Source organism: Eurypyga helias, unplaced genomic scaffold, assembly GCF_000690775.1.
Source record: "Eurypyga helias isolate BGI_N326 unplaced genomic scaffold, ASM69077v1 scaffold171, whole genome shotgun sequence".
Classification (NCBI taxonomy): domain Eukaryota; kingdom Metazoa; phylum Chordata; class Aves; order Eurypygiformes; family Eurypygidae; genus Eurypyga; species Eurypyga helias.
The window spans coordinates 51,812-68,418 of record NW_010228703.1 but is presented as its reverse complement, the minus strand read 5'-3'; the positions used below and the strand labels follow the sequence as shown (position 1 = coordinate 68,418).

At 37.5% G+C, this 16,607-nt stretch overlaps 1 protein-coding gene across 1 annotated transcript in view; it reads left to right on the top strand.

Annotated features, from left to right (window-relative positions):
- Window positions 1–350: 350 nt before the first annotated feature.
- The window catches only part of UBE3D (ubiquitin protein ligase E3D), a gene marked incomplete at both ends in the record, with an annotated part of 49,665 nt that continues 33,408 nt past the window's right edge, over window positions 351–16,607 (top strand). Inside the window, 5 exons of the mRNA XM_010159984.1 lie at window positions 351–441; window positions 5,473–5,704; window positions 11,567–11,636; window positions 14,128–14,197; window positions 15,232–15,340. Of these exons, the coding sequence (XP_010158286.1) occupies window positions 351–441; window positions 5,473–5,704; window positions 11,567–11,636; window positions 14,128–14,197; window positions 15,232–15,340 (572 nt within the window). The remainder of the gene's footprint in view (window positions 442–5,472; window positions 5,705–11,566; window positions 11,637–14,127; window positions 14,198–15,231; window positions 15,341–16,607) is intronic.

Sequence of the window (16,607 nt, the reverse complement as noted above, 5' to 3'; positions counted from 1 at the left end):
TACCCTCCTATGGCAGAAATATTACAAAAGAGTGGCACTGAATTTTAATTTATAAAATCTCTAATCTTACAATATCCTGTGGAGAAGATTTACACCTTTAAAATAATTATTCACGTATAGAATTTCTACTCAGCAATATGAGGCATGAGGTGGAGATTACAAGTTTTTCCCCAATTTAAGTACTTGCTTCGAGTCAATAAATTAAGGTTGTGTTTTAAATGTGAGCATTTTGCTTTGTTTCTTAGATTCTTATCTTTTTTTAGTTTGAGGTATTTGGCAGGATTTCTCTGTAAAAGTGACTGAAAATTTTATACATTTTTGAAGATTAATATGTCTTTTTCTATCCATAGATTTGGTTTTTACTTTGAGGGAAAGCGTGAAACCTCAGAAGAATTATGTCTTCTACTGTCAATCCTGTGGTGATGTCATAGTGAAAGACCGGTGAGTACTGCAGTGTCTTGTGTTTATAGCAATAAATGCCATAGTGATTGGTATTTGTGTTATTTTGGGTACTTAGAGAGACAGCTAAAAAGTATTTACTTTGAAATTCATAGATGAGTACACTTTTGAAGGACTACGCATAGGTAAAAGCAAAATTAGCTGAAACAGTTTTTCATTTACTTGTTGATTTCATTCTGTCTGGAAAGTAGAAGTACCTCAAAAAAGGAGTTTGGTGCATTGCTCGGGAAGCTGGGAAATCTGTATTTTTTTCCTTCTTGTCTGCTATGCTTTGAGCAAGACATTTCCTTTTGTAGCTGGACTTCCCTATGTGAAAAATTTCTGCTTTGTGATCTATGCTTTTTTTTCATCCAGAATCTCTTTGCAGTCATCATAATAGCTTCTGGTTTTCCTGTGCAGACAAAAAGCTGTAATGTTTTAGCTAGAAATATTGCAAGTGTTCATAGTTCTCATTGATTTAAAAAATAGTCATAGTCTGTTTGTAACTGACATCTTTGCTATGTTGAAGGGAATAAAACTGAACATTTTAGCCTGGACTTCGTTCTTTCTCTGCACTTCAGTGATCTTCAGTTATTCCCAGCATCTTACAAATTCCTTTCAGTCATTGTGCTTTAGTTAAAGAGTGGTTGATCGGAATGGGGATGTTGACCACAGCTCCCTTCTATCTGTTAAGCAAAGCCAACTGCCACACAGTTCAGGGATGCTGAATTTGGGAAACACAGGAGCTGTTTCTTAGCTGTGTGGCTGAGCCTTATCTCTGTTCCTTACAAAGTGTGCAGAGTGAATGAGAATTTTAATAAAAATCTGCTGCATGTTCTGGCTTTTATGATGAACAATTTTGGCAGCTTCGGCTGGATAGATAAGAATTGTTAAAGATGCACTTGCAGCCTTTTGTGATCTGTGTCACTCCTAATTCTCAAAATGGTAATACAAATGCAGTATATTCTGTAAACTTCTGTTGCTTTCTTGTCATACATATGGATTTTGGCTGGCTTGAATGCAACTCAGTGAGGATTTCCTGGCTTTCTTTACTGAAATGTCTCATCAGAAAGTCTAGTAATAGCTCTTATTTTGGTACATTTGTAGAGTAATGAAACTTGTAATTTCTAGTCAGTAACATTTGCTTTCAAAAGATATTGCACTTCTATATTTTCATCTCTGAGTGGGTGTTTTCTTGAATTTCAGCACATCAATTTCATATGCATGAAGTTTGCATTTTTTGGGTCTGCATCCTGTAACATGCAGACAGAGTTTTTGAGAAAGTGAAAAGAAGTCACGTTCATGGCTCTTCACTTGGGATTTCTCCTTGCAAGCAACCTCTGTCACCTTTGAGTATTATGACTAAGAAATACTAAGACAGGGGTAGAAGAGTGAAGCTGCCAGTGTATCCAACACCACCTGTTCCAGCAGTTCCAAAAGGAAGACAGTACTGAAGTTAGTACTTTTAGCTGCAGAATTTGTGTGTTGGTCTCTCCAGGGAGAGGGAGTATGACAACGGCAGCACAGGCAGTGGGATCGAAGGGGAATTACAGAACTGTGTGAGAGGGAACTTATTAAAGTGTCAGTTACTAGGAAAGGGTCTGTAATGAAAAAACTGAGATCTAGAAAATGATACCTTTGAGAAGAAATTTAAATAAACGGGATTTAGTTTTGATAAGGTGTTGGAGTAGACGTAAGACTCTTGCAATATTTAAGAAGGTGCTGAAGAGAAGGTGGCAGCAGTCTTCAGCAGAAGCAGGAGGAGTTTAGGTTAAAATGATAAAAAACCCCAACAACCCAAACCTATTCTAAAGCTTTTTTTTTTCAGTGTTAAAGACTGCGTAAAGCCATCATCTTAATGATTAGATTAGAGAACTATGTTAGGAATGGTTTAAATGTAAGTGATCCCTCCTTGATGCAAGAAAATGGACTCTATACATTGTCTGAAATCCCCTGGCTTAGTCTGCTTCCTTCCATAAATGTGATAGCTCTTCAGAGGATAGGGTTATGCTCTCTGATTCTTCTCCATTACCCTCACATTACCCACATTAGAGGAAGTGATTAGATTATTTTTTTTCTTCCATGATTTAAGAGCTGCAAAGAATTTGGGATACTTTCTTTTTTCTTCCTCTCCTTCCAGTTAGGCTAAGTGTAGCTCATAGATAAAATAATTCCTTAAGGCTTTGTTTCTGTCATGAAGAATTTTTTTAAAGGATGAATGTTGTGAAAAATAAATTTCGTAAATTGACTATTATGCAATAAACCATTTCTTTAGTCTAAACACTAAGAATTTGTACAACATAAATAATCTATTGAAACAACTGATGGCAGGGGAAATCTTTTAATTACACTTTTCCTACATAAATAGCTTTAAGCATGACAATTAACTGTCAAGCTGGGCTGTCCAAGGTTGGTTTTTGTAATTAAATAAGGAGGACTGCTGTTAAAGAAATTCAGCTGGATCTTTTTTCTTTCTCTTTTTCTCTGATGGAACAAAAGAGTTGTATGTTTAAAAGTCTCCCATTACCTCCAGTTTTTGGAATTTTCAGTGGATAGGATGATATTACTGGGTTCTTTGATATTAGTTAATAATGGTGTTAGGGATTATTTTTCTTAGTCTAGTCTTATGAGGATCTCTATGATCAAATACTTACCTTAGCATGGAAGTGCACCTAAGAATTACATCCTTATGGCAGAACTCTTTTCAACTAGTGCCTAACTTATGGCCTTTAAAAATTAATTACCTAGGCTTTCTCTGTTTGGAGATAAAGCGCTGTCTCCAGGAGGAGATTCAGCCTGACTATATTGGACACTTTCAGAAAGAGAAAGTTTCTCTTAAAATTCTAAACCTAAGAATTGTTTGTCAGGCTCTGACTGTTAAGGCAGCCTAGGTGACTGTCTTAAAGTAGAAACTCAGTTGTTATTAGGAGAAACTCTGGGGAGATGAGTCCCTCTGTTAGCCAGGTTTTATTACTGTATTTAGCAGCCTCAGGTTAGTCAGCACACAGTAAACTTAAAGTTTCTGTCTTTGTCATTGTTTTTCTGGAAAGTTACATTTTTTAGTGTTACATTTTTCCAGTTCTAGGGATTCAGAATATGGCTTCCTGCTTATGAGTGGCAAAAGTCTAAAATATAGTGGAAATGCTATCTTTTCTATGTATCTTAAAGTTAGGAGGAGTCTGTTTATAAAATTCCTACTGGTTGGAGCCACTGCTTTTGTTGGGCAAGGATTCAAGATCTTGATGCTGTAGACTGGGAGGGTAAGCAAAGGGTAATGTAATGAAACTGGACATTAGTCTGAAGATTAAGGTAATCTCTGCTTTTTTTTTTTCCTCCTGTATCTAACACTTGAAAAACCATTGCTGAGCAATAACAGCTTTTTGTTGTTGTAGTGTAAAGAGCGATACCTAGGAATGAAGACTTCTTTTTTTTCAGTGCAAAGCTGTGCACTGGGAAGGTTGACTGATTATTGGAATAATCAGTCATCAGGCCAACACCAGAATTAAGGTCCCAGCATGGCAGAATTGTGGTTGTATCTCAGGCAGTAGATAAAACCACAGTGATGGGTGGTGCCAAGAGCTGATCTTGTTTAGTTATGGTAAAGTTGGGTCCGAGGACAAGTTATTCCAACTTTCATCTGCAGGTGGGGCAAGCACAGTTTAAAATGTATTGTCAGTCTAGAAAGAAGGAAGTTTTTAATAAAGATTTTACTTTCACCCACCCAGCAATACAGAAGGCACGAGAAACTACTGTGGGAAGAACTGGCATCTTCAGAAAAGAATAGTCTCTGAACTGCAGGAAAGGGAAGGTGTCTAACTGTTGGTTTAGCAGCTGTGTGTTTGTGAAGTAGCACCATAAGCAAAGTTGTATTTACAAGTTTTAAATAAGGAGTAGAATCAGGAAACTCTTTGTAAAGGATTCAGGCAACAGCAGAAGAAATGGGAACAAAAGGAAAGCATTCAAGGAAACTAGAAAGCACAGCTGTGTAACAAACAGTACAGGTAGAAAACTTGTGGAGGAGTGCACACTGTTAAAGCCATTGCCCACTGTTTTGGTAAAGGTGCTGAATTTCTTTCCAATGCCGTAGTCTTCTAGAAAACACAGACTAAAGAAGGTAAAAATATGTGGACAGTACCCTTCAATACTTTTACATTCTTAAAAAAACCACGTCTTGTGGGACCACAGAATGGAAATGTAGTCAGGAAAGCATTGATCACTCACTCATGACCAAGCTGGTGTTTATATAACCCTATGCGTATATTCTAGCTTTAAGAGTATACTTTACAACTTAAAGCAGTGATTTCAAACCTTAGCTTATAAAATCCTCTGATACTGTGTGTAACCAAAAAAAGTAAGTTAAAAACAACACCGATAACGAAAGCAAAGTCTGGCATTGGCTGGAGCAGCCTTCTTGGTCAGTACAGCTGCCCAGGAGAAAGAGATTTGGGTTTTTTTGTATGTGATTTTTGAAAGTTGAATCTGAATCTAAGTGAAGATTGCATTATCTCTTTTTATTTTTTAAATGAAGATATACTGTGGTATTTTTGTCAAGATTTTGTCAGGTACTAGACCGAAGTCTAGTACCTGACTTTGAGGGGCTTCAGAGGATGTGCACTCCCTTGCTCTGGCAGCAGGCTGTTTCTGTTGGTTTTATATCAACATTTGGTACAACAGACCTTTACAATCAGTAATATTAAATATAATTGCGAAATGCCATTTGTTATATTTTTCACGACTGGATAGAATTGTTTTATTTTTGCCATGTGATTCATTTCAAGAGAGGATTATGCCAAGTTCTGCCTTATAATCGTTGGAGATTCACCCTTGGGAAACGCTTCGTCAATAAATTGGCAGGAAACACTCAGCCATTGCTTTCTCAGAATTCATCCAAAGAAAGTGCCTTTGACTGAAAGGAGACTCAAGCACTTCTGCTGCTGCCCCCCTTCCCTCTTTTAGTAAGGAGTCTAAGTTCTCTTTCAGTGTCTTAGAAAAGAATATAATATATTGGAATATTTTTTTCTTCTTCTCTCTTAGGAAATTTCTCAGAGTTCTTCCTCTACCAAGTGAGAACTGGAGTGCTTTAGTTGAAGAGTGGTGTTGTCACGCTAACCCCTTTGCCAGAAGCACTTTGCATCCTCAGCAGGATGACTGTTTTCTTGGAGACACTTTTTCCCTGCTGAATGCGGGAGAAGAATCACATGTGCCTGAATCTCCCACGTGCTGCTCAGAGGCTGGACACCATGCTTCTCCGAGTGGCTCCAACTTGGTAAAGTATTGTGTTTGAATAATCCTTATGTAAATGTATTTGGCCTTTTTTCATTGCAAATCACCTTTTTGTCACTGCTTTATTTAACTTGTATGTATTACAGAGCTGTTTTGAGGGTCACAGGGAGTTGTTGACATTCAGTTGTACAGAAGCCAGAAAATATTCTAAACAATGACTTACATTTTCTGAAGCATGCCACAATGGTCTTAATATTGACCTAGATATGCAAGAAAAAACTTCTTCCTACAAAGTGAATTAGAAACTGTTTAATTATGTAGTTCTAAACCCAAATATTTCCCCAAAAAATATCCTGAGTGAAGGACATGAACATTTAGTAAGATAATAACTGTAATGGGTTAGGTGTTTGTCAGAAGGTAATGGAGTGAACAGTGAGGAGGAAACTGGAATTACAGTGCTTCTTCACAAACTATGACTGGATGTATAACTATAAATATGATCAAAGGAAGCTGTGATTTTTTTTCTTTCTGTTTTTTAGCTTTAGAATGACTTGGAAAAATCAGAATGTGGTTATGGTTGAGGTGTGGCTGTCTTACACTCTTAATAATATAATAAGGAAATTGAGTTTGTTTGACTGCTCTGTCCAGTGAAAGGGACCTGCCACCCCAGGTTATAACTCTTCATGTTGATTTTTCTGAGATGTTCCAGGAGGACATATATCCATTAGCTGAGTCTCTAGGAAGCCTATCATTTGGCTTAGAAACATCAAAATTTGTTGCTGCCCAGGAAAAAAACCATTTATAGGGATACTGACGTTTCAATGATGGGATAAAACCCATGAAGAAATAAATTTCAGTGCTTTACTTCTCTTGGAAATCTAGCACTTTTATAAAAGTTCAAGCAATAATCTTTTCTTCTACCAGAAGGTCATAAGGAACTTAGTCCGGCAAAGCCTCCATTTCCATAAAGTCTTTTCTGTTAATCTACTGCTTGTCTGTATTTGTGCTGACAAAGGTTGGGCCTGCAGATGCCATCTTTTCTTCCAATACCATGTATTAAACCTAATTACTGAAATCTTTCTACAATTACGGGAACCCTTGCTGCCTTGGCAACTTGTGTCTGTAACAGCTGATGATGTGGTATGTACAGATTCCCAGCATGAAACTTTTAATCTGTTGAGAAGTAATGCCAGAGACCCCAATTCCTGTCTGCTGCTGCTGCTTATCATCATTAGGGATTTGTATTATCCCCAGTTAAATCACTGGGATTCTCACAGTTCAGTGGTTGCTGGTACAGCGCATCCAAGCGAGCCATCTGCCTGGGGACAAGTTCTGTCCTGTGGTCCATATCTGCAAGTCTTGCAGCTTTGGTCCTTTGGTTTCTTGTTCCATTGTTCTTTGAAAAGCAGAATATGGGGATGGGAAAATAAGAACTGATACCCTGAAAAGATGTCAGCATGGGAGAAGCAGATTAATTAGGATTAACTCTGTGGCAATTGGACTGATTTCTTCTAAGTATCCTTAAGAAGGAGGCTGAATGGAAGATTCTGAATTTCCGAGAGGACAGTGCTTTCTACCAGAGGTCCCCAAAGTGAATTATCTCACATTCCTGTAGTCTCAAAAGACATAAAAATGGGAACAAAGGCAGGAAGAGACAGGGTGCATGGAGTTCATATTGCAGCCCAAAGACAGGGGAGCAGTCCGCCCAACACGCTTCTTCAATCAAAGAGAATGTTTGCCAGAAAAGGGTTGTTTGCGGCAGGAACATGAGAACAAAGATGTTACTGAGATGTGGATCAAACCAGGATAACAGCAGAACTTTTGAATGAGGGAGGAGGCTGTTTTCTGTCAAAGACATACAGTAGTAGTTCAGTGTGGTGAATTTTTATGTTTGCTTCCTTACACTTGTATTCAAGTTGAGAATTCTTTCCTTGTTTGTGTCAAATCCCTCTTTCTACACCTTGCACACTTAAAATGAATTCTCATTTCTGCATTTGCTTATTTCCAGCATCGCTCAGTTGCCAAGCAAATGAGCAAAACTGTATGATCCAGCAGAAACTGAACTAATAAGGAAAAAAGCCCTCATACTGGAACAGAAAATTCTTGCATGAGCAATAGAAAGCTACAGGCAAGATAGATTGCTATTGGCATAAATGTTCTCATTTCAGAGAATATTGTTACGGTCTGCCTCAGTGTGAAAGTTCCTTTTTAATTGCATTGCAGTTCTTCTGTAAGTGTTTGCCTATGACCCATATGTACCGGAGATGCTCAAACAATCTTTTCCGGTGTCCAGTGGGACCAAGATAGCATCCGTCCATTGCAAACATATTTCTCACATCTATTAGTCTTTCAGCGTAACATAGTTTTTAAATGTCAGATGGTCTTGCAGCATCCTAATAGTATCTCTTGGGGAAAATATTTTCCCTGACACCGTATCATGGATCCTTAGGAATAGAAACAGAAAATATTAGGCTGGTGATCCACCTCCATCTGCAGATTGCCAACAGCTGCAAGTTGTCAAATAGATATATTGATTTAATTAGTTGAGCTAAAACGATTGCTTTTTCCATCAAGCATGATACGATGAGTTAGCTGTGGTTTTAGGTCCCATACTGCACAGTTCTCAGCTAGCACCTCTAACTGTCGTCAGAAAAAGACTTTCAAGTTGTAGCTTTCAAGGAAGTCCTGTGTATTACATACTTGTACTGTGCAGTATTTGTGCCACCCTCAAGTGCTGTTTTTCACAAAACCCTGTCTACGTATCCTTGCTCTCCATGTTAAGCAAGTAATTTTACTGAGTATGCTTGAGAGGAGTAGTAAGGTAGGAATTGTGAAAGGGGATAACTGGGTATATGCAACAACTGTTTTTACTGATTTCCATAACAATAGTTATATCCACATAGTCAGCTCTCTGAAGCTTTATCAGGGGCTGTTGGGATCTCCCTGGAGCTTCTAGTTTGATTCCTGGTTTGTGGGGAACAAGCACTTCGGGATCATAAGTTCAGATCCCATGTGGGACACTTGCAGTTTTTCATGGAGCTAGCATGGTCCTTTCTGTTCATTTTATTATTTGCATGGTACAGATCAGAGAACGCTTAGGTTTTCCAGTGTCAAAACCATCAGTTCTGTCTGAGGTCTAGCTTTGAGAAAGACATCCAATATTAATTTAATACTTCAGATGATGGAAGCTTTATCACATTCCTTGACAAACTGTTTCAGTGCTTAAACATTCTGACTCTTTGCTGCCTTCTTATTAGATTAAATGCCCTAAGAATTGTAACTTTCTATCTCTCTTTAATGTATTTATTCTCTATAATAGTTTTTTGTAGCAGTTTTTCACACAATTTTCCAAATTTTGAACATAACTTATAGATTCATTTTTGCAGTAGTTATCTCACTAATTTTGAAGATGTTACATTTTTCTTTTTATCCCTATCAACTATTAATTTTTCATGCCTTCAGAGATCATGTTTGCCCTTTCTTTTGTAGCATCTCATTAGTAACTCTGGTTTGGCTATCTACCATCATCTGAACCCTTTTGATTTTTGCTGATTTCCAGTATGTATTCCTTTATTTTATCATTACTGGCTCTATTGTTCCTGAATACATGTCCGGCATTTGGCTATATTTTAGTACAGATTGTTAGACTAAGCACAACCTACTTAATGATCCAGACTTGTGTGTGTAACTCCTCTATCTCTAGTTTAGCCTTTCCCTATCATTGCAGCAGGAAGTACTTCCACATTCCATAGGGTAACTGAACAAATTGGCCTGGTGTCTCTGTTTCACTTGTCCGTAATCTCTTTCATCACCGATCTAATCACAGCCCACATGCCCTTCAAGGCACCTGAATTAGAATAAATCAATTAACACAGCCTTATTCAATTTTTGATTGGGATGACTGTGCTTGGAAATCTGCGCCCTCTGTAAGTCCACAGTCCACGTTCTGAAGACAGGCTGTAATGGGCATACTTCAAAACTTAGCTTTGTAAGATGAAAAGTGTACCTGACATAGGTAGGGGCACTGGATTCATTTCATGCTGCACTTCCCCTTCCCCAGTAATTCTGTGATGTGATTGGCCACAGAGCACCACTTCATGTTCTGGACATCAGTCTGACACATCATCATCATCCATTTTAAAATTTGAATCCTGAGGAGTATGATAGTGCTGATGAAGAAAAACTATGCTCCCCAAAGAGCACATATGTGTTCACTCCAGTTGGAATCCATGGGAACTGTTGCCATCTTTTTCCCCTCAACTAGTTTGATTTATTCTAAATCTAGATACAGTTTTTGTAGGCGTGTGCTGCAGTGTGATTTCTCAAGTAGATAGTGACTTCTTCGGACTTATAAACCAAGCCAATAACCCAATATTTGCTTAATTACACATGGGTATTTTTATGGACTGTATATTTTATGAACTATTGTAAAGGTGATTATACAAAGACCACATGTAAAAATCTAATTTAGGTGTCTTTTCATTACATTCTCATGATTTCTATCTCCAGAAGGATTTATTAACTCAGGAGCATCATTGTGGTTGTATGTATGTGCTGCTTCCAGACCAGAGCTGTTCTGTGCTACACCCCAGTTAATAAGCACACACAGAACCAGTTCTAGTGTTTAGACTTTGGATTAAAGTAGTTGTGCCTACTTGCATCTTTATACTGATACTGAATTTAAATACTAACACTGGAATTAGTAGGAGTGTTACTAGGGCAGATCACAAGTTCATCCAGAAATGAGGTCTTTTTCAGTGGGCAGTAATGGGTGCCTAAGAGCAAGGCAAGAATTGAGTGATGTTTTGTCCACTCTAAAGACTTCTGGAACTAGATGTTGTTACCCACATTTCTGGTTTTTAATAAGCCCTTGATGGACACTAGTGTCCCTGAATTTCTGAAGACTTTTTGAACTTACGTATACTTTTAATATGAAAAATACTTTCTTGTAGTTAGTACTAAACTATATTATACATTGTGTGACAAATACCTTCCTTTCTTTGATACAAACCAGGTTATAATTTCATAGCATGAGCTATAAGAGTAAATGTTGTTTGGCTCTTTGGCTCTTCCTAAACATTAATGATTTGATATATATCAGTGATACCCCTCAGTTTTCTGTCATTCATGCTTTGTCCCATTATGCGTATTTTCTTGCCACATGGCAATTACTCTTATTCTTTGTCAATACCTTTTCTGTTTCTGCTTGAATTGAGCTAGAGGGGTTGTCCAAGAATAGAATCCACCGCACCTTTCTGGAATATCATGCTGTGTTGTGTTTTTCAGCTGTTTATTCGTAATTCAGAATACCCTGTGGACATTTTCTGACCTCTGCTGAATATTGAAACTGCAAAACTGTTCACAGTGGCTAGAACTTTTTACTGAGTGATGGTAGTCACATTGCAGCATAATATTTTATGTATATATTTTGGAATACTTCTTTTCATGTGCCTTACTTGACCTTTATCAAAATCAAATTTACCTTGTCATTTTATCATCCAGTCACTCAATATTATGAGATTCTCCTGTTAGCTATTACACGTTATGCTGTGGGGTCAGTATCTATTGCTAGATTTTAAAACTAGTATGAAACTTGCAAGCAAGTCGAAGTGTAGAAAGCTGAAGTAGTGAATGGAAATCTGCGTGTATGAATCATAGAATGGTTTGGGTTGGAAGGAACCTTAAAGAACATCTAGTTCCAACCCCCCTGCCGTGAGCAGGGACACCTTCCACTAGACCAGGTTGCTCAAAAGACATATGTAAACATAAAGAGAATGCATGTAAATATAAAGAGAACAGAAACAAGTACAAAGGTCACTATCTGCTCTGTAGAGTATGTTAAAATTATACATTCCTTTTTCAGAATAACTGAGTGACATTTAAATGACATTTCTTTGTCCTACAGAAATCAAAGGAAAATACCAGAGTAATTTGTAAGCGCTGCAAGACAATGCTGGGAGAAACAGTATCATCAGGTATGGAATGTACAAACCAAACCAGACCACTGCATCAGCCATTGACCACTGGAGGTTAGGAATTCTGGGGGAAAGTAGTTTATCAGTAAGGTGCAGGGCTGATTCCTGTGTGTTTGTCTTATTGCCTTCTGGAACAGATCAGGTTGTTGCTTCCGCTGTTAGACCTTGAAAGTGACTGACAACAGGGATTTTCCTCATCCTTGTTTCTGTGACGTATTTGGCTAATTCTAAAGCTTCAGAAAACTCAGTGCATGATTCCATTTCGCTAGGAATGCCAGTAAAAAAGGAGACCTGGGAAATTACAGGTTGTTTATTTTGCTGTCAGTCCTACAGAATAATGGAAAGGTTAATTCAGAACTTGATCAACACAGAACTAGAAGCTAAAGATGTGATTGTTAACAGCCAGCCTGGTTTTTTGGAAAGGAAGCTTTGTCAAAGAAACAGGTTAGGTCTCATAATTTCTGATGATGGTGAAATTACTGGTTTACAAGCTGTCATTATATTGAATCAGCAGGGTTTATCTGAAGTAGTGTGAAGATGAATCTCTGGTCTTTTTTAAAATGCAGTTTATTAACGGGAGAGAAGCAATGATAAGGCTGTATTAGCAGGGGTCTTTCTTCCACTCTCCCTCTACTCCCCTGCATTAGTCACTGTGAGCCTGGCTAAGTTCAGAGATCTGGACAATATAAAAAATTCTCAGAAAATGTTTAAGAAATAAGTCATAAGGAGCTGCAAGGCAGAAGGTCTTCTGTAACAGATGGTTGATTGTCCTTTACAGAGGTTTGAACAGTACAGGCTTTAATAAAACCAAATTTGAGGTAAGATGTTTGAAAGCCCACAAAGCAGGTTGTGACTTTGGGAAAGCAGTAGTCAGAGAAGGGCTTCAGAGATCACCCTGAATAATGGAGGCCTTAATCTAAGCCTTCAGACAGTTGTTGCAACCAGTGATGTGATCAGTGGGTATGGGAAAAGGCAAATCCTGTGTAGATGTGCAGGGATTTCATTTGGACTCTGCACATGGCTGAAGCTAGACAGCATGTCCATTGTTTGACCATCCTTCTTCAGTACTTCAGGAAATGTACATAGAATTCAAAGAACAGACAAAAAACCTAACCAGAGATGTATGGTATAAGTCTGGGCAGAACCATTTCTGTAAAAAGAGACTAAGGAGCAGACTTGACTGTCATGCTTTGGTGCTTCCCCATAAGCAGATGTCCATGCCTAGAAGATAAAGCTGGGTTAGAGCAGTGTAGCTGTGGAGGCCAGATTTGGCTTTGCAATTCCACTGAAATTCCTTCCTCCAACTCTATCCCCATATGCTCGTATGACTTCTTCCTTAGGAAATCCCACCTTCTATATCTCTACAAGCAGACATCTCCTTAATTCCCAATGCCCTTGCAGCAGTAGCACCGATTTCTTGCTCTGGGTAACAGCTGGGGAGCTTGAGTGACTGCACTGGCTTCTTTTCCTCCTGTCTCCCAGGACTAAGCACAGCGAGGAGCAGACTAAAATTAAACTTAGAGGTAAAAATATAATTACCTAACAGTGAGGATAATGAAAAAAGTGTAGTACTGATCTGGAGAAGGGGTGGGATCGCCAGGCCTTTGGAAACTTTAAAACAGATCAAGTGTCTTCCTGAACTGCTCGCTTTCATCCAGTTTTAGTGGTGTGTGTGGACAGAGATAGATGAGACAATCCCTTCCACTCTTAAAATTTATAAAACTGATGAATCTTTACTGTTGTTCACATGCTAAGGCTTAGTGGAATGAATGTATTGCTATATATATGCTTAACCTGTTCTGTCAGATCTCTGGTTAGGCTGTGTTTGTAGCACAGACCCAGAGCTTCAGTATGATCATCTTTGACCTGATCTTATTGATGGGGACTAAATTCTGTGCTCAAACACTTCCATTCGGTGTTAAAGGCTATCTTGATGAAGCTTTTGGGGAACAACTACATTGAAACTCGGAATTTGTGCTGTATTAGTGTTGAGTTAGTGTGATTTTTGGAAAGAAGTTCTATTCTGCTCTTTGAGCAAAGAAGAAAATGATTCCCCTGTGTGTACTGTTATTAAAACTGTCTCTTGTGATTTAGTGCAGCATTACTGAGCAGCAGAGGGTACTAAAATACTTAGGTAAGCTATGCTGATCTCAGTGCTTTAGGAAACTTCTTCCAATTCATCTTTTGGTTTGGCTTGAGCTCTTGCTCGCTTTGTTTCAAGATGATTGTTCCCAGCGTTAAACAAGGATCAATATGAATGACAAATTGCTGATCATGTAATTAGCTCAGAGCAGTTCTCTTCTGGCAACGTGTGTTTTCTGTTATTGGTTGCTTCTCCTCCCACAAACCAAAGCAGAATTTGACCATCTCCTGCACCTCTTAATTGAGTGCTGAACAAAAGTTTAATGAGTGTAGAGATAAGTGACCTACAGTCTACTCTTAACTAGTTGGTTGTTCTGTGGTACCTGAAAAATGTTTTTTATCACTTTAGATACCATTAAATATTATGTCACCGAGGTAATTATTCGACCATCTGAGGAAAGTTTCAGCCCAACACCAAGGTAACAAAAAAATAATAATGTAATTTTCTCAGGTTTACGTTTTAGAAAGGAGACTAGAAATGCACTAACATTCTCGTTTCTCAAATAATTACATAGAATAACAAAGTGCTGCCAAATTTTATGTAATCATCACAGAATTAAGTATTGTGAAGGTAATGTAGTCTGAATTCAGTCATGTACAATTTTGTTTGCTTGTCTTTGTGTATGTTTGTGTTGATGCAGCAGAGAAGTTGTGTATAATTTGTCTCAGTGTCTCACTGTTCAGATGATAAACCATAATACAATACTTACTTATCATACTACCATAGAATAGTTTGTATTGGACTTGACCTTTAAAGGTCATCTAGTCCACCCCACTGCAATGAGTAGGGGCATCTTCACCTAGATCAGGTTGCTCAGAGCCCTGTCCAACCTGGCCTTGAATGTTTCCAGGGATGGGGCATCTACCACCTCTCTGGGCAACCTGTTCTAGAGTTTCACATTTTGAACTGTAAAAGTTTGCATGTTGTCTGGTGGCTAATTATAGAAATGGAAGGTTACGTTATGTAAAGTTAAATTAAGTAAAGCTTGAAATGTTTAATTGTAAGTGAGATTTTTTAAATTTTAAGTAATTCAGTTTGAAGACTGATATGAAACAGACCTCAATCTAGCTATCTGGTATCGTGTACTGTGTGTTAGTCACAGTTCTTTTGTGAATTATATTTGAAATATGTGCATTGTTCTGAACTTGGTGTTCGTATGTGCAAAATATAATAGGGTAGAGCTTTTATTTAGCATTTGACATTTGGTGTTGGTCAAAATAAAGGATGTGGAACAGTTTAGACTGCTGATCTATTCAAAAATTCCTGTTGCAGGAAATAAAATCCTCTGTTTTTGAAGGAGGGAGAGATAAAGAAGCCGTGATTGTAGGATGTAGTAGAACTGACAGCATGGAGATACTACTATACTTGTACTACATCAATATGAATGACTTTGCCCATGTAGTTGTTGTGAAAACATCATAAAAACATAGTATGTCGTTAATTATTAAACAGGTCTCAATTCGTACAGAGCATGGTTGCTCAGTGTCTTGTGGAATTTGCCTCTGCTAAAAGCACGTTTAGATTTACCATAAAAGGGGATAATGGCAAAATTTATATTCTGGTAAGTTTTTTTTTTTTTTAATCTTTATCTTGCTGAAAAAGTTTAACCTATGAATCCCAGCTCCTAAAATGTATTATATTTATGCTGTTCATGACTGTGTGTTTAAAGAAAATTAACAAATTCAGATTCTTGAAGTAGTTCTGAAGAGTTCTGTTCAAGTAAGAAACTTCCCTATGTTTTTAATCTAAGTATATGTACATACAAAAATTTTCTTTATCAAAGTATAACAGATGCACCACAAGTAGCAGAGAAATAACAGTGTTTTGTATTCAGAAAATATGGAAAGGTTTTGACTTTATAATATATACCTCATCTTCTTGCTCCAGTGCTTCTTATCTTTAATCACCAGGAGTTCATCAAATTGTATAGCATCTTTCACAAATATTGTCTTAAGTCAGCAGAGACCACTAATGTAGTCAGTACATTACATTGCAAAGTGAAGTGCAAACAAAAATAAAATTGCCTATTATACTTAATGTTCTGATGCTGTTAAACTTGGTTAAGCTTGATATTTAAATAGTGGCAGCTAAATTCCTCAAACTTTTAAGATGGATAGGAATCTTAGTCTGGAATTATCTTAATACTGTACATGTGGCATAACCAGGGATGTTTTCTTTTTTTCATGAACTAAATATAGGCACAGAATTTGTAATTTTGCAGTTTGTATAAGTAATTGATAGACACAAAGATAAAGAAATACGTGATTGTAGGTTCCTGCCCTGGATAGACTTATAGATGCACTTTGTTGAGGTCGGCAATCTAATGAAGTAAATTGTTTTATTTTTACATTGTCCCAGTACTATAATGTCTGAACATCCAGATTCTGAGGTAAGTGTATATCTGTTGCTTTTAAATAAATTTTAGTGCCAAGACAAAATCTGTGCAATCACTGAGGAATACTTCTTCTGTGATGATAAAATAAGGTCTCATAATTGTCACTATGTATAATCTAATTGAGGAGCCATTAAAAATTATTTTTTTTTGTAGCTTATGTGTTTCCAAGTTACCTAATATTCTGATGCTTAATTCTAGTAGCTTATATAGAACAAACTTATTTTCTGACAGAAAAATCAGGGTTTTTAGCAGATTGCCATTACCGTTTGCTCTGAGTTGCATTTTTGCCAATGAATTGATTGGAGCAGCAGGCTGCATTGGCATAGGGGCTGGCTTGTGATTGGCATTCCTTCCTTTTTATTAGTGAATTATTAGTATTTTTTTGTGTGTGTTTAACATCAGAAAGCCCTTATTCATGTTCAGGGTGAGGTTC